The following is a 23,522-nucleotide window of genomic DNA, read 5'->3' as shown; positions in this document are numbered from 1 at the left end:
TTTTTCACTAGCAGCAGCATTAGGAAAAAAAACAAACAAGCGCATTTTGTGCAAAAGTTTGTGATTATGTGTTCTTAAATAAAATATAAGATTTTTGCATGAAGAGAGTTTCACAAAGTTTTCACACAAAAAAAATCTGAAATGTGAATAATGCATATAAATCTTGTTTCCTTGATGAAGGAGAGGAAATGGCCTTTGAAAACTTGCCATTCTTACCTGAGAGAATAAAAATAAGTAACCATCTACATCCCTACACTGCAGCCAATTACTGGAGGAACGGAGGCCTCATCTCATTCCTGTAGTAATAGGAGCAGTGAATCAGCAGGTAGCTGGATTTTCCTCCCACATGATTCTTCTTCTGCCTTTTAAGTTGCATGGAACAAGCACTACTAGGTTCACTTTTCACACACCTTTCATTCTCCACCATCTAGAGTAGTGGTTCCTAAACTTGAGTTTCCAGATATTGTTAGACTTCAACACTCAAAAACTCCAGTCAGCATGGTTTGTGGTCAAGGTTTCTGGGAGTTTTAGTCTCCAAAGATCTGACAATTCAGGACTGGGAGGTTCAAAATTCTCTTAATGAGGCTCTCATCAAGTTTTGTTGTTGTTGTTTGTTCTGTACAACAACCAATCACGTGCCCACAAGTCAATTCTAACTTATGGCAACCTTTATCTGGGTCTTCTAGGTAGAGAGTACTCCTAAAGGGTCTACCACTTCTTTTCTTCTGGGAGCGGCCTGGGACTGTGCAGCTTGCCCAAGGCCACACAGGCTGGCTCTCCTTCTGGGATGCACAGTGTGGAACTGAACTCCCAACCTCTGGCTCCACAGCCAGATATGTTGGCTGAATCACTCAGTGAGTTAGGTCTCCAGATGTGGAGCCACAGTTTCAGTGTTCAGTTCCCCACTCTGCATCCTAGGAGAACCAGCCTGGGTGGCCTTGGGCAAGCTGCACAGTCCCCGGGTGCCCCCAGAAGAAGGGAAGGGTAAACCAGTACTGAGTACTCTCTATCTAGAAAACTTTGAAAAGGGTTGTCACATCAGATGAAACACAATTATTATTACAGCAACCAAGACAACACTGGGATGAAATCTGTAGCAACAGTCATAGTAATAGCTTCATACTGTTCTCCCCTCACAATACACACAGAGACAGAAGGAGAGTGAGACAGACTGTATCTGTTCAGGGTTATAAAATACACTTCTGTAGTTTTATAATGCTCCTTACATAAAAAGCATTCCTTGGCCTTATATAAAAGAACATTTTTGTGAACCGTTTCCATTTTCAAAAAGTCTCAAGAGCAAAGATAACTTTAGTGGTTTATATATAGACATGTTTAAATAGGAAATGTTCTCCATTGAGAATGTTAGACTTTTTGCTTCATTACTGAAATGGTAATATACAGGGGCTGTCCACCTCCCCCTACATTTCCAAATCTGAATCATCCTACTCTCCCTCCCTAACTTTTGTATTTTTAGCAGTAGTACAAAAGCATTGGCTACCTCCTTTGGAAAAAAAAAAAAAGATCAGTGGCATTATTTCACCTGTTTAATTAGCAAGCTACAGGTGACGTTTGCATTCAGAGATTGATGATATTTTTGTAGAAATTCACATAAAAGCGCTGTATTTATGGCTGCCATAAAACCATTGAACTTCATCTCGCTGCATAATGGCAATAGCTAGAAACCTAATTATATCCTAAAACCTGCCTAGAGACTGGCACTGCAGCCGCTGATCATGTTCAATAGACCATCATACATGCAAAGAATACAGTTTTGTTCTCGACACTGGCCAAAAATAGATAATTTCCGATGAGGCCCTAATTGGAACAACTTCCTTTGGCTTTTCTTTTGAAGGGTATTTTTTTAATGAAGTAGCATAAGAAGAGGAATAAATTCACAAGCTTTTCTCATTGGCAATGTTAATCCGATACCCTGTGGCTAAAAAGCAAGGGAGGATATATTCCACTGAGGTATAAAAAATAGAAACGGGACTTTTGAGGGAACGCGGTTAATTTTTTTGTTTTGAGTATAGATAGATCTGTCATGCATATATGAGTACGTAGAGAGAGGAAAGAGCGAAATGTTGGCAGGGAGGGAAATGTATTAGAATCAGCAGGCCCATTGTTTTCAGAAGGTACATTCAAACTCAGGTGTATCTTCAACTGCTTGTGGTTCTATCAGTGTGACAGAGATGTTGCCTATGGATTGTAGAAGGCCCCTGAGAGGTCATGCCACAAAAATGTTCATACAGAGAAGAAGGTCATTTGAAAGCATTCCAAAAGTGCTACAAAGCGTAGGAACCTAGCATGAAGTGAATCCATCGTCCAGAAGGAACACTCTGTTGGAAACACTCTCGTGTGAAAAGGTGCAGGAGTGGGGAAACTTTCTGTGGAGAAGTTCATGTCTTGTGTTTGTGTAGAAATGAAAACTCCTCAGTTTAATTTTGTTTAGAGATTTAGGCTGCAATTCTATGTATACTTATATGGGAATAAGCCGCAGCTGAGCTCAATGGGAGTTACTTCTGAGTGGTCATAAGAATTGTATTATTCCTCAGAGCTGAATGACTGTGTTTCTTCTCGATAGCAGGCAGATTTAAACTTGGGCCATAAAATGATGGAGGAACCGGCAGATTCAAGAGAATACATTTGTATTCTGTGTGTGGTGAGATTAAACCAAAGAAAAGCAACATGCCCACATGTCAACTTGCTGCTGTGCACGTTCCCAAAAGGGACTTTTTAGAATTAGGAAATGGCAGTAACTATCTCAAATGTGCTTTGATCTTCACACCATCTGACAAATGAAAAAGCAGAGTTTAAAATATATTAAGAAGAATGAATATACTGTAATGACTGGTCAAAGATGTCTCTATAAGGGATCCATGGCAGGATGATTCTCTGGGTTCTACTAGAGCAGCATCCTGCCACTGCTTGATTAGGGATGGACCCAGCAAGTTACTGTTATTCATTCTTTTTAAAGTCACTATGGGCTCTCCACAGTCTGAGGGGGCTGTCACTCCCTACCACTTCAGGGAAAAACACCCTCCTAAATCAAATCACAGTATGCTGCTGATAGTTACATTTCAAACTCTGTGGAAAACATTCAGATTTGGGAGAGGATATGGAAGATATAGGTTGCTTTTGTTAAATTGTGCTTGGAGTGGTCCTCTCTTCAACTACTTTATGCTGGCTTCCACCCTCCCTCAAAGCTTCTGTCACAATTCATTGGGACTGTGTGGAAATGAGCAGGACAGCACTACTCCTCCCCATCCTTCATCCTGTTACACATTTGGATAATACCGATAATCCCACGGATAAGAAGTATGCAGTTATGCTTCTTGCACCTTTTAATCCTTCAGACTTAATGTTGCGATAATGCCCGCTGATTTTATTTGGTTTCCAGAATTTCAATAACTTGTTCTGTGAGTTGCATAGTACAAGAATTTCTCATTTCTCCTTAACTATCCTCTTTGACCTTTCCAATTTTCAGAGCCATAAAATTAAATGTGACCACTCGACTGGCATTATTGAGATGCTCATGGATCGCTTTACTATTGAAAATGAAGGTACTTACACTGTACAGATCCAAGATGGAAAGGCCAAGAACCAGTCTTCGTTAGTACTTATCGGAGATGGTAAGTAGCCTTATCTGTTGGGTTAAAGTATACCTGTAAATATTTCTTAATACCTGAACAGTCAGCTTATTTTTCCTCAACTCCTCTCCTATTTTTAATCCTTTTTAGCATTTAAGGCTGTATTGGCTGAGGCAGAGTTCCAGAGAAAGGAGTTCCTGAGGAAACAAGGTAATTATGGAACAGTTAAGCAAACTTTATTTCTCTTATCTGATGGAAGGGAACATTCTGTGAGAACACTACATCCCCTTAATTTGCCCTGACATCAACGAATGCCATAAACCTTAAGCACCCAACAGATCTATACCTATGGCCAGGCCCTTGGTTACCCATTTTCCTCCACTCTCTTTCAGCCACCTCTCTAAGTACTTTCAAAAGTGTCCATTCCCCTGTACAGCTGTCTTCTTTTACAATCTCTGCCCACTCCTCTTTTCCAGTATCCTTCTCCTCCTCAGCCCAGCACTCATCTACCACACTTGTCAGCTCCTCCTCTCCCTTTATACCTTCCTCTAGTCCTGCCGAAACAGTGCCCCCTGGTGGTCATTCCCTTCCTGGGCTTTCCACTTGCATTGTGTTCAGAAAGACACTTCCCTTTTTTTGTGTCCATCTCATCAGTTAATGGGTTCTTTTCCTCTCGTGAAGTGGATGGCACACCCTCACTCTCTCTATTGCTTTCTTACACTCTCCCACTCTTCATTCTGAGGCTGGATGCCATCACATCTAGGCCATGGCTTCTATAAGTCGGTTCACGCATTAATGTACATGGCTTTTGTGGCCCTTGAATGCTCATCAGTACTTGATGGCTTTCTGTTGATTACACCAGTGGATTCCCTTGTACTGGACTTGAGGGAATGCAATTTGAAAGGACTTTCAGTAAAATTTATTCCCATTTATTCCAACAGAATAATTTTCATTTGATGTTAACCTCAAAGAGCATGAACATGTGCACCATCTCTGTAGCTCCCCAATTTTACATGATGGAGTCTTTGGTGCTGCTTCATACACGAGGAGGTAAATACCTGTTTACCTCCCTCTGTAAAAGCAACAGAAAGCTCAATTCTTTAACCCTGTCTAACAGAGAAACAGGGGCTTCTAACCGCTGCCCTCGATTCTCCAGACTGCAGCATGTGGCTGCCCTTATGTGACTTAAAGTCATTGACTGGGTAGAATTGACCAAGTGAGTCTCCCAAAAGGAACAACTTGATGGATGTGAGAGTTGCTTTCCTCCCACTTTTTTTGTTTTTCTTTTTTTTTAAAAAAAAATCTATGTTTGATTATTTGAACTGATCAGAAATCTCTGTCTTATTTTTAGGTCCTCATTTTCTGGAGTATTTGTACTGGGATGTTTCAGAAGAATGCGAAGTGCTACTGCTCTGTAAGGTGAACAGTCATTTCTTTTTTATATTTCAAAGAAAATGCCTCTCTTCCTGAAAGGACAGAAATGTAGGCACCCGCACAAGGCAGGAATTCAAAGCAGAGGTGTTTATAGTTCTCTAGCTTCTAAAATGTTTTGTACTTTTCAGTCTGTTTGCAGAAACAACCAAATCTCTTTCTCTCTCTCTGTTGCCTGGCCAAAAAAGGCCAGTGCATAGGGTCATCTATGCTCTTAGGCAAGTCTGATATCTCAAGATGTTGAAATTACATCTCATGAAATGCGGTCCTCAATGTCTCATTATCACACAATTCCCAAGATTTAGAAGCCCCAGAAGTTCACTGAAGGTCCTGACCTGGCATGTGCCTCACACCCCTTTTGGAGGTGCCACGGCACCCTCTGTGCTTTGCTTGCAATAAAGTTTCAGCAAAGAATCTGAAGCTTGACTGTTGTTGCTGTTGGGCTATCAGGACTCGGAGCACTGTTCTCGACATCTCTGCCTCCTATGGGCAGCAATTGCTCCTAGAGGCATGGTGTAGCACTTAGGCCACATGTCTAAGCCGCAAGAGGTTCCATGTCCTAACACCCACCCTGCTTTGGTTTCCTTTGGAAGGAGTTCGGTAGAGGCTGATGGGTTTTCATAATATCCGTTTATCATTCACAATTAGCAGTCCTTCTAGTCTGACTGGCTCCCTCCTGTCTAAACCCCTGAAACCTGCAGTATAGTACAACATCGTTACAATGAAAAAGCAATTTCCCAATTAATGGCTACTTTCTGGATGACAAAAAAGAGGTTCTGTGCTAAACCACTACAGGAAACCTCATTTCTCTCTAAATAATCTAGTGAATGGGATAAATAAAGTTACCTCAAGAGTGACCCAGTCCTTGAGCATGCCCAGTGAAATATCTGAGACCTTTTCTTTGATTTTAGTACATCCCTTATGCAAATTGATATGGAAAATTTCCTCCATTTCAGAAGTGATTTGTGTTCTTTTATTTGCCCCTCTGTACTCGTGTTTGGGGTACCCAGTGTGATGTCGGGGGCTAGGACTCAGGATGCTTGGGGTTGATTCCCTGGCTCTGCTATGGAAGCCCACAGGAAGATGGAACTGGTAAAAACCACACCTTAAATGCCTCACTTACCTTGAAAACCCTATTAAGGTTGCTGAAAGTCAGTTCTAACTTGACAGCACATATCAACAAACCTTATATTTAGAGTGTATTGCTTTTGTCTTCAGCTCTTCTAAGTGTTGTTAGGGACCGGGACCAGCAGGAGCATTATCCAACCACTTTTAGTGGCAGTCTTCTGTGAGGGGAACAGAGCTGCAGCTCTGATGGACAGGCCTGCCAGCTGTGTTAAAACAGTATGTCAGAAAAGTAATTATCTCAAGTTCTTTCCAAAATCTTTCTAACGTTGGTTCTTTCAAAGCAACAGTTCAAACCTGATCATCCAGCACCATTTCAGATGTCAACCGACATACAATTATATTTCAAGTGCAAAGTAATATACTGACACGTTTGGACAACTCTTGCTTCATGAGCTTAGATATGAATGAGTCTTCAATTAACTACAGTTCATGTTTCATCTAAGTGAGGAAACTGTGCTTACCAGCTTTAGAAAATGTAAGGATATTAAGGCACCTTCAAATCATAATGGAATATCTGTTTTCTTCCAAAGCTGTTATCTGTAATTTCTCAGGTTACAGTAATTCTGCAAATGTTCTGGTTTGTCTGCTGGTATGTGTAAAGTTAGTGGGCAGGAAAAAAAATTGTACTAAAGCATTTTGTGTATGTGTGTGTGTGTGTACACACAAGATTGCAGTTCACTCCTCAGCAGCATTTCCAGGTAGGGCCAGAAAAGAAGCCGTTCTGAAATCCTGGACGAGCTGCTGCCAGCCAGACCTGACGATAATGAACTGGATTGGCTTGAGTCAGTATAAAGCAGTTACATGCGTTCCTATAACTTGTGGCCTATTATGTGGGCTATTCAAACTTTCAGGCTTTTTTCACATGTCATGATCCTGCGACTTAGCATTCAGTCCACAGTTGTTTTATGCCAGATGGGTATACATAAGATCATAATCTAAAGCAGGCTTGTCCAACCCGCGGCCCCCAGGCCGCATGCGGCCCAGGTCCACTTGTAATGCGGCCCAGGGCAATTTTTTTTAAGATGCTGGGAGTTGTACAGTAGTTCCCGGCAAGGCGAAGCAGCCGGCGACCATTTCCAAGCCGGGGCCTCCCTAGCAGCTCCGCTCCACCCCTCTCCGCCCCAGGGGGGCCGGAGTGCAAGGCCTGATGTAATTTCCGAGCTGTGCCGCCATAGGCCAGGCTGCCGCCAAGGCCGAGGAAACAAAATTTAGGCTGGGCTTTAAATCCCGCACCGGCTGCGCGGCCGCCACTTTCCAGACGCCCTGCGAGGTTCCAGGTGTGTGCACTTCTTCTGTGCCCCGCTGCCCACCTGCCCACCTCCCCGCGGAGCCCGTGTGTGCAGGGCACCACTAGGTAAACAGCGGAACACCTTTCCCCCCTACCTACTCTCTCTCTGTTTTGCTAGCCTGACTCACTTTCCTCTCTCTCTCTCTCTGTTTTGCGGCCCCAACTCACTTTCCTCCCACCACAAATGGGAATCTGCCCGGCATGTGGAGCTCCCATCGGTGCCAGGCCAAGGGAGGGGGGAACTTTGGCGAGGAAGGAGGCATTGGAGAGCACCCGTCCAAAGGTTGAGGAAACCTCCCCCCCTTACCAAGATCATCATCATTGGTTTGGTTGAGTTGCTGTTGCTGTGATCCCCAAGCAGAGGCTGAGAAAGTTGATGCAGTGGGATTACAACTCCCAAGTTCCCCAGCAGCTGTTGCGGGGGTCTGTGTGTGTGTCTCTGTGTGTGTGTTTCTGGGCGTTGTTGTCCCTCCCCAGTTCTTTTTTCCATCCCAGAAATAAATAAATTTATGTATTTATTTATTTATTTATTTATTTAATTTATATCCCGCCTATCTAGCCGTGGTGGACTACTCTATGTATGTATGTATGTATGTATGTATGTATGTATGTATGTATGTATGTATGTATGTATGTATGTATTTATTTATTTATTTATTTATTTATTTATTTATTTATTTATTTATTTATTTATTTATTTACTGCGCTCTCAATGCATGTTGAAGCCCTCCTACCCTGGGTGGTTTGCGATAAATACAGCACAAAGCCAAACCTGACAATATAAACACTAAACAGTAGCAAGTAAGTTTAATATGTTAACTATGTTTTCTATGGGTTTTTTTTTTTGATGATCAGGTATCGTTATTGTTATTTTATTTTATGTGCAGCCCAAACTACATTTTCATTTTCTAATGTGGCCCAGGGAAGGTGAAAGGTTGGACACCCCTGATCTAAAGTCTCTCCAAATGTAATATTCTGATGATTTCTCATAAGTGACACTCAAGGCCATGGGCAACACTACATTTAAGGCCATGGGCAACACTACATTTTGAAACAATGAACATGATAAAATGATAGAAGTATAGCATGGAAACTTAAAAAACAACAACCAACTAGCAACTACAATACAGTGGCCAGAAACCTACTGGTGGCGGCAGAATGTTTGTGTAACCTGCCTCAGCTAATTTTGGCTAGTTGGCAAGGTGCTGGGGTATATTTTGATCACATTCCTGGTCATGTGCCCAATCGTGCAACCAAGGTGCACCCAAGCACTTCCTCAATGAGTTAGCTACAGCAAGGTATACAAATTGTATAGGAATACTGACGGGATTTCAGCCAATAAACACCAGAGAGAGAACAAAAAGGGGAAAAACAGTGAAAGTGGGCCTCAGATGACCTGAAATGCATGGAGAGTTTCAAAAGTGAGGGCCCAGCACTGAGGAAGCCCTTTTCTACATTACAACCCATTGTGCCCTCAAAGAAGAATCTGTAGGCCAAGTAAGCTCCTATGGCAGCAGATAGTCTTTCAGAATATGTTGACTTCTCTTATGACCGATAAGGCATTCCAATTATCAAGAAATAGTGTGATACTTTCTGTGAAACCTGGCACCTTTTTATTGCATATATGAATGTTAAGAGAGGTGTTATTTATTCCACTAACTCTTCAAGGGGACCTGTGAAAAAATGTCATAGGCCAATTGTGACAGTATCTTTACGTTAGGAGATTAATTGGCCTGCCATACTTGTGTTTGTTGCTGTCCGGCTGTTGTTGCCCCCTCTCCTGTTGTTTTGTTTTATGAATTCTTTTCTGTTTTCTCACTAGAATTGTTTTAAAGCATTTCAGTGTTGTTCTGTGTGTCAAGCCACTTCCAAATGATGGGAGCCATAATAAGGTTTTCAAAAGATGCAAGATGCACAAGGAGTGGTTTATTATTGCTACTTCCCCAGTGAGTTCCCACGCTTGAGTGGGCATTTGAACCCAGGTCTTCTGTGTACTGTTACTACACAAAACCAGCTTTCACGAATGCATTTATAAATAAAAAAATGTATATGTTTTAAAAAAACCCACAACCTGTCTATCAAAATATAACATTTCATTGATGCCACTGTCATGATGTTGTTCTCAGGTGGCCAACACCAAGAAGGAAACCTTCTTCAACTGGTACAAAGATGGAGCTGGCCTTGAGGTTGAAGAGGCGCCTGACTTGCAAAAAGGAGTGTGCTGCCTGACTATACCAAGGGTATGTATGGTGCAGTGAACTATGAATGGAGGACTTAATTGACCATTCCCTCCCTAACGTCCCACTGAGAAATGGAAGACCGCAGAGAGCTGCACTCGTTGCCTCCTCCACAGATGTAGAACTCCTGCTCTTATGCCTGTCGGGTACATATGTATTTGTTTAAATAATGCCCCAATTCTAAGCCTTTACTTGAATAGCTTTTTTTTTTGGGGGGGGGAGGGGACAGACTTTAGCTTTTCACACACAGATATAGAAACTTTGTGAGTAAGCATGAAGTTGTCCTCCTGCTTTGCATTGGAATTTCCTCTTCTTCTTCTTCTTCTTCTTCTTCTTCTTCTTCTTCTTCTTCTTCTTCTTCTTCTTCTTCTTCTTCTTCTTCTTCTTCTTCTTCTTCTTCTTCTTCTTCTTCTTCTTCTTCTTCTTCTTCTTTTTTGGCTTTCTTTCACTCCGTGCTGTCTATTTTGAAGCTCTCCTTACATTCTTGGGCTCAATGGGATGTGGATTCAAAGTCCACAAATGGGTGTCTCTATGCTGCTAACATAACTTGATCGTGCGGATGAGATTTTAATTGGAGATCTTAGTGGAGTTGCAGAGTTTTTGTTCGGTGCTTATAGAATGAACCTTGTGTTTGTTTCTTCGTTTAGGATGAAATGCAACGGTCTGTGTTCATTATTGGACACATGGGGAGGGCAGGCAGAGGGTCGTGCATAGTCTTCGTCATGCATACCACCACCATTCCCCCCGGCTCCACTGAGTCCACGGACATAATACAAGACTGGACTAATCAAGAGCCTAGATTAGTCTGGCTGGGCAGATTTCTAGTAGGAGTTGCAGGCATTTAAGCAAGGGCACGGTGTGGCCATGCCATTCAGTTCATTTTCTTTTGTCCATGGAACAGGAGGAAACTATTCCTTCTGACCCCTTTTAGCATTTGTGTCCTCATTTGCTGCGGGGAAGATTTGGGGGGGGGGGGTGAGGGTGCAAGGAAAAGATACAAAGTTCCTCTAGGCAAAGGGGAACCCACTGCCACACAATTTATTTATGTATTTTATTTATTTATTAGATTTTTACCCCACCCCTCTAGACAATGTCTACTCGGGGTGGGTTATATAGATAAAAACACATAATATAACATGTATAAAATCATAAAAAATACAATTACAATTATAACGATTTATTCCAAAATATTTATTTGGACTGGCACCCCACAGATATAGCCTACTTCTCCATGAAAATGTGTGTTAGTCCAGGAGGACTAACAACAAAATACAAAAAGGAAAATTATAATAAGTATATTACAATATAAAAAGAATAGGTCAATCTTGTCACAGTCAGTAAAAGTCAACACAGCATTAAACAATCACTCACCCCTCAAAAATCAGCCAGATAGGCAAAAGGAGCATTTGTGCCACACTGGAGCAAAACACTGTATAAACATGGGCTGTCACCACTCTGACTTTACTTAGATGAGCATGTATGAATGGTGACCTTGTCCAGCTGAAGCAAAGTTGGGTTATTCCAAGCAGACAGGGGTTTAAACTGACTGTTGAAATGTCATGTGGAAAACAGAGATGGAAGTTGGTGGAATGAAGAAGAAGGAATCCAGAGGAGGCACAAGACACATTTGGTAGAAGGAGCGGGTAGAACTGAGCCTCACAGCAGAGTGGTTAAATTGCACTACTGCAGTCAAACCTCTGCTCACAACCTAGGTTCAGTCTCAGCTAGCCAGTGGAGGTTCACTCAGCCTTCCATCCTTCCGAGGTTGGTAAACTGGGTACCCAGCTTGTGGGGGAGGGGCAATGTGTAGCCTACATAATTAAACTGTAACTCACCCAGAGAGTGCTTTAAGCACTACTGGGTGGTGTAGAAGCAGCACACTTTAGACAGAAGTGGCAACAACCGATGGTAGCCAACTTAGAATTGAGAGGCAGGCAAGTGTGATGTGTGTAAGGTCTTCCATTTGGCAGATAGGAAAGCGGTTTGCTCAGCATTTACTAGCAAACTTCCTATTAGAGCCGGAGCCTCTTCACCCGGCAGACACAACTCATATAGAAAACATATATTACACATGCATACAATAAGTGAAAATGAAATTTTGTTCCTCGTCTTTGCACTATAAATTACTCCCTAAAGATTGTTTAAAGAAATGTAAACCAGTTGTTCTGTGTCCCCCCCATTTTACCGTATCTCTTTCCTCTGAATAAAACACACCCCTTTTAAATGCATCTTCAGTCAGCACAAGTAGTCAGGCAAAAATCATTTTGAAAAACGTAAAGTCTTCACTGTGCAAACAGAAGTTGAAGTATCCATCAACTTAGAGGCTGGATGGCATCCAGAGTTTTTCCTCATTGCCCTTGGAGCATGGGATAGGTGAATGAGGTGTGGTGTACGTGAGCCCTTAAGCACTATTGTCAGTTTGACCTATGAATCGCCATTAGGCTTCAGAAAACAACATTTCTTTGAAAAACATTGTCTCTCAATGTACTCACACCTTGCTGTTGTCTCACTGCCATCTCTGAACAAACAGTTCTGTCAACATCTTGAAACAAGGAGAAACTTTGAAGACTTCTTTCACCATCAAGGCAAAAGAGTTGCCATATTGCTCTTTATGCACTTTAGATACTAAAAACTTTTTTTTTCAACCCTGTCTCTAGTCTCAGCGCCTCTGTTTTATTTTGTGGTAATCTTCAGGCAGAAAGCATAGGTTCTTTCATGTGCTTTTGATGTAAAGACATTTGGAATATTTATTTCTATTTGGTTTATCACATACACACCCTTTCTGGTTTTATCCATTCTGCCAGTTGCATGAAGGGCAATTGTTTTTATTTGACTTTTAGCTTCAGCTTTATAAAGGGTACCATGTAACAGAACACAGTTGAGATCTTTTAACAGCTCTCCAGTCAAATGCTAACCTTTCTGATTCTATTTTTGTTCAATATATGTGAATGCCCTGTGTATTGTGTGACTATTATAACACCTTATTTCCATTTAACACTTCTATATTTTAATTACCTCACTTGAGACATTCACTCTTTTGAGTAACTGCTCTTAATTCTTTTCTTTAAATGAAGAACAGAAAACGGTGCCTCTGCTCTCCTCATAGTAAGGAGACCTTACAGATCCCAACTATAAACGGGGGCTTTGTATTTGTATATGAATATGAAGCCTGCTGGCACAAGTGGCTGGCCTGATTACCTGTCACCCCCCAGGCCCCACCGGATCACTGGCGCATGGGGCCTGCATCACCTTCTGTGCCCCAATCGTGATAGTAGCTCAGCTACCACAGCCCCGCCTCCCTGCTTGCCCAGCCACTCTGTGGCTGAGCAGGGAGACCTGTCCTCCTACCCCCTTGCCAAAGTGGCTAGGTGAGCAGGGAGGTGGGGCTGCGGCACAGAAGATGACGCCAGCCACACACGCCATGCGCTGTGTGTTGCACACCACATGGTAAGTCGTCCGGCAGGGCCTGGGGGTGGGAGATAATGAAGCCAGCCATCTGTGCCAGCAGGCTTCATATTTTATATATGAATACAAAGTCCCCATCTCTAATCTTAACCATAGCGTGATGCAACACAGTTCTGGGATGTTGTTGGATGGGTTTGGGTTTTCTTTCTTTTCTTTTCATTTTTAAAAGGTGGTTTGCAATCCTGTACTCATTCAACTGTACATAGTAATATCTAATATCATTAAATTAAATATGATGTATTTCCAAGAAAACAGTATACAATTGCACTGTGTTTACGGCTGGCTCCTGAAATATGTCCCACCTGTATAGAATGGGTGTAAGCAAAAGCTGAAAGACAAGTCTGGGCTACTTTACATATACAGTGGTGCCTCGCAAGTCAAATACCTTGCAGGACAAAAAACTCACAAGACAAATGGTTTTGGCAATGGAGTTGATGACTTGCAAGACAAATGTTCCTATGGCCGTGCTTCGCAAGACAAATGTTTTCCGTTTTTGTTCCTGCCTCATGTTCGCTGATTTTTAAATGTTTTTCTATGATGTTTAAAAAGTTAACGTTTTTTGAATTGAATTTTTTAAAATCATCTGCACAATATGTATGGCTTTAAAGAGCACTTAATAAACCCTTTATAAACCAAATTTCATTTTGTTCTGACTTTTTTTGCCCATAGGAATGCATTAATTAGATTTCAATGCATTCCTATGGGAAAACGCATTTCACAAGATGAATTTTTCGCAAGACATCATTAACCATGGAACGAATTAAATTCGTCTTGCGAGGCACCACTGTACTGTAAGTGTTTAAAAAACAACTGTTAGCATCTCTCTGTCAAAATGAATAATTCTTCGAAGTTTATGAAAATTATCATGATTTACACTGATCAAATAGGGTGTTCTCAGAATGGGAAGTCTTAATGGACAGCTCAGTTAATTCTAAGCAGTATGGATAAGACAGTAAATGAAACAGCTACTTCATGATCCATTCTTTCACCTGAGCACCCTCTCATGTTTCTGTTCAAACTAACTTTGAAATACATGTTCTTCCTGATGCAAGATACATAGCAATCAAGTAGAAAGGTACTGTATATATTTACTTCAGTTGTGCATGCAATAACTGTGCCATATTTTACTTCTAGCTGTCTAAAAAGGATCAGGGTGAATATAAGGCAACACTGTCTGATGACAGAGGTCAAGATATTTCTGCTCTTGATGTATCAGGAAAAGGTAACGTTTTTTTTACTGGTTGTTGTGGCTTTTTTGGGCTCTTTGGCCATGTTCTGAAGGTTGTTCTTCCTAATGTTTCGCCAGTCTCTGTGGCTGGCATTTTTTTTTTACCTCCTTTCCCTTTTGTTGATGATCACATATGTTCAATAAGAACAGGTCTGTGGAGAAGTATTTCCTTTAGATACAGTAGATGGAGCTAGTAAATGCTGCAGGCATGGAAATTATCAGCAATTTGGGAACATTTATCATCCCATTTCAGGTATCTTTTCCCAAAAATCTGGTCCTTATAAATCTTTGTTTGTATATGAGGTTTAGAACAACTAATTCTCTTAGGTAACTTTCTCCGACTGCAAAAGACTTGCAGATATTACTTAAAGGGCATCCTTGAAATGTCATTTGCTACCTCATAAAACCATCTTGACCAGCTTAACAAAAAATGGCCAAATGAGGTGGCAGTTTGATAGTATGGCTATGTAATCTCTAGTCATTTGTTCTTCATCTCATGAGGAAGATGAGCAGAGACATGTTTGCTGGCACCACTGTCTCCATCACCTCACCAACAAATGGGCACTACAAATCTCAAGGAGATAGCGAAAACTAGTTGCTGTATTTGTATCAGATCTGTCCACATTCTAAGATCCTGATCATACAGTGTTCTCTCTCATATGGGTATCTTATATAAGGACAGTGAGTTCCCTATTGCTGTGGAGCTGAACTGTAACATGGTGAGGTTAGCTGCAGGGCCAGGCCATTAAGAGTGCGACAAGAGGGAACACACCCAATCGATTCATTCAGGCTCTTTCCCCCCTCATGTGCCAAGGGAGTGAGAAAACATGAACAGAGTGGCTGGAGGTGCCAGTGGTTACAGTTTTCCTAAATGTTTTTACAGCAGTTTAGAGATGTTGCAAACCATTAAAAAAATCCAATTCGTATTATTGTTGTTGTTTGAGGAATCAATAGGTTTCAGGCTAGTATTTTTTTGGGGGGGGGGTCCTTAATTTACCCCCATATAGTTCCTTTCCCCCTTACCTGCTGTTTTACTTTCAACATCGTATACTTCCACTACAAATGCTGTTTTAGCTAAATGTTTCTTTTCCCAAGCTGCAGAAGTATTTGTGTTAGTTTGCAAATGTGGCGAAATTTGTCAAAAGAAAGTCAATGCAAAAATTCATAGACATTTTCATACATTTATTTCCTGACAAATGCATTTTTACACACTTTCCTTTAATAGACACACTTTTGTGTGCATTTTTTGATTTGCAAACCAGATCATAAATGTTCTGAAAGTGCAGCTTTCAATGTACACATAAGTTCCTTCTTGTTTTTAATTTTAGCGGGTCCGCTTTGGCCCAAATCTATACAGAAATTCAGAACTATGTTTTCAAGTAGCCAATGCCTGCTGCATGCTGCCTTTGGTACCACTTTAAATGTACGCTATGCACATGTAAAATAACCACAATGGGGGCGGAGCAGCAATTGATGAACATTAGTCCAAACTGCCAACCTGATGTGGCTTGCAACATCCAGTGTCGGTCTCATTGGGACTTGCCAAAAGTCCACAACTGTACAAAGACCCAGACTGCTAGATGCAAGAGGACAATCGCCATGCAAGAAGCAACAGTTCCTTCAGAAATAACTATTGCAATAATATGTGCTTATTGCTTATCTACATAATACTTTTTCATATAAATACTACATAGATGCATTTCTTTTGCTGACAAAGTCTTGCTTCCCTTCTCTCCTCAGTGTATGATGATATAATCTTGGGATTGACTAGAATCAGTGGTAAGTAAACTTTATTTCTACTTCATTTTGAAAATACATTGAATCTGTTTGAAACTTGAGGGTTCCAGTTGTCAATGAGAGCAAAAATTCCTTAGCAATCAATATTCTTCTCCTAGTATCCAGTTAACATTCTGATGAAGTATTTGACTTCCTTAATACACATGAAACAGGGAGGATACATTTTGTTTCTATCTATCTTTGTTTTGCTTCTCCCAGCTCCCGCCAACCTAGCGGCTCAAAAGCACGCAAATGCAAGTAGATAAATAGGGACCACTTCGGTGGGAAGGTAACAGCGTTCCGTGTCTAAGTCGCACTGGCCATGTGACCACGGAAGATTGTCTTCAGACAAAATGCTGGCTCTATGGCTTGGAAACGGGGATGAGCACCGCCCCCTAGAGTCGAACACGACTGGACAAAAATTGTCAAGGGGAACCTTTACCTTTACTATCTTTGTTTTATGGAAAAGTTGTTGGAAAATACCATTTGTTGGCTTGTGATGGAAACTTACTACGGCTTTGTCCTTTTAAGTACGGATCCACCCCATCATTTGGAAAGATGCTGTAGTGTATAACTGAATTCATAATTGCATGCCATCAAAGTGATTTTAACTTATGGAGATTGTAAAGAGTACTTACAGGTGGGTTTTCCAGTCTCATCTTCTGGGGATGCTCTGGGACCAGGCATTTTGCCCAAGGCTACACAGGCTGCCTCTTCTCCTGGGAATCAAAATCCAGGTGGTCCAATTCAGTGAGCTGTCAAGCCAGCCTTAAATTACCTTAAAATCAGTGCAGCAATTTGTACAGGAATACAGGTGCTATGGTAAACACCAGAAATACGGTGAATATTTGTGACTACCAAGAACTAAGAATTCAAGTCACCTAGCTGAAAATGCTAAAAACATTGGTAAAGATGTTTGTTTTGGACATTTACTATCATAGTGTAGCAAATCGTCGTCGTCATCATCATCATCATCATCATCTTAGAACTGCAGAGTTGGAAGGGACCCACCCTATGGATCGTCTAGACCAGCCCCTGTCAAGGAGGCACAGTGGAAATGTTCTCCATTAGTATATTTTGCAGATTAGACTATTTGGATGTTTGCTGATGGCGCTTACTCTGAGATTTATGAAAAAAGTCAGATTTTTCTCATTTGTTTAATGTGGCTTTTAAAAATCTTGTCAGCAGACAACAATCGGCAGCTTCTTGACATTCACAATGGTTTATATAAGGCTGAAATATTGTCACTTTGTTATGTAAAATATGTAACATTACATTTTCACACATGGCAATTAACAAGTCCCTGCTGAAATCCTTTGGAGGAGGTTGTGTGAGTCCGAAATTCCCAGTAGAAACTTGTTAACTACCAGCTAGGAATAACTAAATATTACACCTTTTGTATAACAGAGCAACAAAATTTCAACAATAGAAATAAAAGTGGTAGTAGTCATAGCCATCATTACCATCATCATGGTCAGAATCCTATTAGTTACACCCACTTGTGTGATATCATCAGTATAATTTTGTGCAGGAAATTGCCATAAGGTAAGGAGTCTGAGCAGGTATTTCCTGTTGCACATCAATCTCATGACTTGAGGTGTGGTAGAAAATGCCTACATTTCAACTTCTTAACTTATAGCAATTTGCTGCTGAAAGTTATGCTGCTGGTCTTAATGCCAATGGAAGGAAGTACATAATAGGATTCTGGTGAATAATACCTGTAAACTATCTTGTATTTAAAGATGGGCACAAACCCATCAATAAAATGATGCTGAATAAGTGGATTTATTTGCAACATCAATGTTTGTCAGGTGTTGTTGTTGTTGTTGTTGTTGTTGTTGTTGTTGTTATCATTATCATTATTATTATTAAAATACAAATAGACTGGTTTTTTTTGGCACTTCCCAGCCCTGCCTCCCCCGACAGGCACCCACTCAGATGCAACATCTGGAGGAGGCAGGGCAGGGCAGCAGAGGTGCTGCCTCTGAGTGGTTGCCCACGAGAGGAGGTGGGGCTGGGAAGCAGTGCACACCTGTTTGGCCAAAAGATGAACTGCACAACTGGCAGTTTGTGCCCATCTCTACTTGTCTTTTTTAAAAATAACGATAATTAAACACATGACAAACATCTGACATTGGAAATATATCCACTGATTCAACATCATTTTATTGACCTAGTGCCATGACCGTCCTTTAATAAATGTGATTTGGAGCATCTGCTCGTCTGCTGTTTGCTTATTAACTGAACAATCAGTTGTTCAGGTGAAAGAAACCGCAGGCGTATATGGCTGTGACCCTATGGATGAGTGACCTCCAAAATGCCCTGCTTACCTCTTAGAAAACTCAAGGTGGTCTGAATAACTGTTTACGCCCGCAGGTAAATCGGCTTCTGAGCTGAAGATCCACTGCACTCCAGAAGGAATTAGACTGCAGTGCTTCATGAAATACTACACAGAGGAAATGAAAGCAAGTTGGTATCACAGGTAAGTGAGAGCAGAGTCCTGAATCCTGGATAAAATTTGCTTTGCATTTAGTGACTTGCAAATTAAAAAAAAAACTGATTCTGATATTGGAGGGAATAAAAAAGTTCAATTCCCAATGCGCCTCTCTAACTTGCTTTTAAAACTCGAATAAATTAACTTCTCAGGCGTCAAGACTTTCATAAGAAAGGAGCCAATCCCTGTTTTTCATACTGTCATCAGCACAGCTGGCAGCATGGCAGGCAAATCCCCAGTCAGCCCTGAATCATCCCGGCACTTTGCATCGTAGGGAAGCATAAAACAAATCCTAAAGCCAGCCTGCAATCATCCACTCATCACACTGCAGGGAATCGAACTGAGTTTCCATCTTGAAGTCTGTTGGGTCAGGCAAGCTGAAGGCAGGACAGCCAAGAAAAGCCATCAGTGTTCCACTCTTTCCCAATTAGTCCTCTGTTATCATTAGGTTAGATTATTTCTGTTTGAATTGATTTATTTAATTATTTATTTCAACGTTGATAAAAAGAAAAGGCAGCTTTTGTGTAATGGAGGAAATGGGGATTCTAGGGCTGGATCGAACCCTGAGTTCTTCCTCATCCTTCTTCACCCTCTGTCTTTCTCATCTGCTGCTCTCGGTGGCACAGCGTGTGTGTGGAGCTATAGAAGCAGTCGCCTTGGGCACAAAATATTTAGGGGTGCACGGGCTGCTGTGCTCCTGCAGCCACTCCTTGCACTCATCTTTCCCCTCCTGCCAGTCCAACTCTGAGCCACCAGGGGTGCTGGGCCCTCTGCCACAAGTGACTCTGCGGCCGCTTCATGACAGCACCCCAGGGACTTCACCTGCCACTGTGCCCTGCCCTGGCCACGCATTGCCCCCTTGCCCAGGGTGCTGGCTACCCACACCACACCACTGGCTGCTGTTGAACTCTTTGTGTTTGTTTTTTTAATGTTGAGCACAAAAGAACAGTTCAAATATTGCACATCTCAAGTAACTTCTTGAAAATGAAATGACTGAAAATGCGCTGGTGCCCGGCTTAAGAATCTTCAATAGGGAGGTAAACAATATTGGATAAATTCTTCACTCACAATCATTTAGGTTGTCTCCGCTCAATGAGGCACTTAATAATGAATGTTCAAGCCCCATGAAATTCTTGGCTTCCAGGCAAGAGATAGAGAGAGAGAGAGAGAGAGAGAGAGAGAGAGAGAGAGAGAGAGAGAGAGAGAGAGAGAGAGAGAGAGAGAGAGAGAGAGAGAGAGAGGAAGAATGGTATTGTTTCTCCTTGAGGCCCTCATAATTTATGCAAACTGTGGACATAACTAGTCCTTTTCCTTTGAGAGGGACATGTAAAGCAAGCACAGAACTACAGGCTGATTCTCGGAAAAGACCCAGCCCATTTAGCTCTTTGCCCTTTCAGGCATAACCCTATATAAGGCTGTGATCATCCCGTGCTGGAAATAACTGTACAGTATCTTTAAAATTTGGCCAGTGGAAGTGGAGGAGAATTTCATTTTTAAAACAATTTACTGAAATTTGCTAAAGTTTTCATATTAGGGAGAGAAAAACTAAAAACATCTGAATGCAAGAGAAAGGCATATTGTTCAACTTCCCCATTCCTTGTAGCAAAGTCATCTGCGTCATCTTCTGTGCCTCTGCATATGCCTGAAGACATTTGAATACATGCTGCTCATTCTGCTGATAGGAACATAACAAGACCCTGCTATATCCTGGATCTTGACTGCCAGCCAACCTAGCTCAGGATTGCCAACACTGACTGGCATCTGCTTTCAGGCTGGGTCTCTCCCAGTCATACCAGACAATGTCAGGGATTAAACCCAAGCCCTTCCACATGCAAAACATGTACCCTGCTTCTAGCTGAAAGCCCTGTCCCTCTTCTACTTCTATTCCCTACCTTCTTGTAGTCACAAAACTTTGATGAATCTAATCACACAAGAATCACTTTAGCTTGCTCTCCTGTTGGTTCTCCTTTCATCTTTTCTCTTTCTCCATCCTCTTGCTGCCATTCCTCCTCATTTGTCTCTCCGCATATCTCTCTTCTTTTACCCTGAAAAATGCTATGCACATCTTGAAAGCACTATAAATGATAAATAGCAGAAGCAGTAGAACCCTCCCTGGGTGACAGATGTTCTTCCCTTAAGAAAAAACACCGCCTTTAAAGCTGCATATAGATTATTGACTTGAAAGCTGAATAGACAATAAATATAAAATAAATTCAAAGTGGGAGAAAGTTGTAGCCTTTCAAGAATGGAACAAACCAACCAACCAACCAAACGCAGCGCATGAGAAATCAGAAGTCTTGTAGCATCTTTAAGTTTTGCTTTATGTGCTGTCAAGTTGCAACTGATTTATAGTGACCCCCAATAGGGATTTCAAGATAAGTGAAGTATTTGAGGAATGGTTTTACCACTTCCACATCCCGCAGTGAGTTTCTGTGGCCAAGTGGGGATTCAAATCCAGGCCTCCTGAGTTCTAGTCCACCATTCTGTTCACTGCTACACTGTGCATCAGCACCTTTAAGGCTAACTACCATGTTTCCCTGAAAATAAGACAGGGGCTTATATTAATTTTTGCTCCACAAAACGCAGTAGGGCTTATTTTCAGGGGATGTTTTGTTTTTTTCCATGTACAACAATCTACATTTATTCAAATACACTCATGTTATCTTCTGGTTGCTTCACAATGGTGGAGGGCAGGGTTTCACTTAACTAGGGCTTATTTTTTTGGGGGTAGGGTTTATATTATGAGCATCCTGAAAAATCATACTAGGGCTTCTTCTCAGGTTAGGGCTTATTTTCGGGGAAATAGGGTAGTTCTTATTTTTCATAAGCCTTCATATGTTACGAAATTATTTTAAAAATATCCTCTAGGTTCAGGCAGAGAACATGATTTTGGTCAAATACACTGATCAAGATTGAACAGAATTATTTTGCTGATGGGACCCATTCTGTCACAGTATCATAGCGTGTACCTGCACTTTCAAAGTCTGTCTTGGACTGGTATAGAAGACTGAGAGGAATGGGAAAGTCTTATTGTACTAGCTAGCGGATGACCACTAGTGTCATGTTGGATGTAAGTGCTTGTTAGCTCCTGAGTGAGCAAGGAGCCCCCATCTTGGTTTTTCTGAAGCTGGAGCTGGTCATGAAATCACTAAATGAAAGAGTAGATTTATTTTCCGCTGCTGGCCTATGGCCCTGTACATTCTTGTAAGTGTGTTAAAGTCATTTGAAGCGACGGGCACTGTCCATGGATCCTACTGATTCTATTGGACAGCTGCCAAGAGAATATGCATTTGACTGACCTTTTGTTCAAAGATGGTTTGCCAAATATAGGGATGGGAAAATTTGCATTCAGCTCGTATTTCAATAAAACTTAAATGTTGTACTTCCTGAATCAATGTGCAAACTGTATTGATATGTTCCTTTCAAGAATGTGCACTTCAAAGAATTTTGCATGACAATTCTGTGGATTTAAGAAAAAATACACAAAATATGGATTGATTATAAATGCATGAAAAATAGTTACACTAAGAAAAAGTGTGCAAAAATAAGTATCCTTCAAAACATACAAAAAGCATTATATTAAAAGAAATTGCTTGCAAAATATGAATATGTTGAAAATATAATTATACTCAGTACTCAGAAGTGGTTTACTAGTCCATTCTTCTGGTGGCAGGGCAGGTAAAACCACCAATCACACATATTCTGGATGATCTTGGCTGGTTCCCCTCCTGGGAGGCACAGTGAAGATTCAAACTCCTGGCCTCTGGCTCCACAGCAAGGTGGTCGAACCCACTGAGCTATACCAGCTCCACAGTCAGCATATGTGTGTATAAAAATATGTTCTTTAGCATATGTATACATTCTTTATACATTAACATATATTTTGAGAAATAGGCATATAATAATGCATGCAGATTTGTACATGGATTTTTTTCCCCAACATTGTTGAGTGATTCAGAAAAGAATGGAATGAATGCAACATGGAAAAAATGAAGAAAATATGTCAGAAAAGTAAACAAATGTTTGCTGTTCTTTTATGATACTCCAAATCTACTGTCTGAGGATGCTGCTCTAATACTTCTATTGATGGGGCTGGTCTTGATCCCAATCCACATGGCATTGGAATTGTTGTTTAAACAGGAGTCCAAAGATCTCCTGGATGCTTGGAAATAGTTTTAACACTGCTTGGAACCTAGACGTTATTCAGGGGATTAACAGTAATGCCTAGCAAAACTGTGCATGTATGTTTTGCAAACTGCTTGTGTTCTTTCTTTCTTTCTTTTTAAAGGGAATCTAAGATTTCTTCCAGTGAGAAGATGAGGATTGGAGGCACTGATGAAATCGCCTGGATGCAGATTTGTGAGCCTACAGAGAAAGATAAAGGGCAATACACCTTTGAGTTGTTTGATGGAAAGGATGCTCATAAGCGGACCATTGATCTCTCTGGGCAAGGTAGAAATCTTTATCCATAGCCCAGCACTGATCTTTCTATAAAACTGGGCTGTTTTACTGTTCATTTGTATTTTGTTCATTAAAAGACATTTTGACAGCACCAAGAATGTTCAAGATACAGTTCCAGCTTTGATCCCTGTGCTTCTACTTTCTTGGATGTTGCTCTATAATGCAGAGGTGTTTTTTTTTAAAGATAGTATGCTGAAGAGGCAAACTTTATAATGCATTAAAACATTTCATTGCAGCATATGATGATGCCTATGCAGAATTCCAGCGACTCAAGTAAGCTTTATAATTTTTATTTTTTAAAGAAATAGTCGGAACCATTGCAAGTGCCTTAATATGACGGTTGGTATTATTCTAATGCAATGTCTCTCCCCTCCCCCTTTCTCCCAATTTCAGGGCAGCTGCTTTTGCAGAGAAGAGTAAGTAC

General features: G+C 41.2%; 1 protein-coding gene across 1 annotated transcript in view; it reads left to right on the top strand.

The window, feature by feature from the left end:
* The window catches only part of MYOM2 (myomesin 2), a 96,043-nt gene that overhangs the window by 66,674 nt on the left and 5,847 nt on the right, over window positions 1-23,522 (top strand). The window contains exons 25-34 of the mRNA XM_020782643.3: window positions 3,488-3,632; window positions 3,741-3,800; window positions 4,942-5,009; window positions 9,564-9,677; window positions 14,274-14,361; window positions 16,108-16,146; window positions 18,520-18,625; window positions 22,926-23,089; window positions 23,335-23,371; window positions 23,492-23,514. Coding sequence (XP_020638302.3) covers window positions 3,488-3,632; window positions 3,741-3,800; window positions 4,942-5,009; window positions 9,564-9,677; window positions 14,274-14,361; window positions 16,108-16,146; window positions 18,520-18,625; window positions 22,926-23,089; window positions 23,335-23,371; window positions 23,492-23,514 — 844 coding nt within the window. The remainder of the gene's footprint in view (window positions 1-3,487; window positions 3,633-3,740; window positions 3,801-4,941; window positions 5,010-9,563; window positions 9,678-14,273; window positions 14,362-16,107; window positions 16,147-18,519; window positions 18,626-22,925; window positions 23,090-23,334; window positions 23,372-23,491; window positions 23,515-23,522) is intronic.

The sequence above is a fragment of the Pogona vitticeps genome, chromosome 1 (assembly GCF_051106095.1).
Source record: "Pogona vitticeps strain Pit_001003342236 chromosome 1, PviZW2.1, whole genome shotgun sequence".
NCBI lineage: Eukaryota > Metazoa > Chordata > Lepidosauria > Squamata > Agamidae > Pogona > Pogona vitticeps.
The sequence above is the reverse complement of the archived record's forward strand: the minus strand, read 5'-3'. Positions and strand labels throughout refer to the sequence as shown.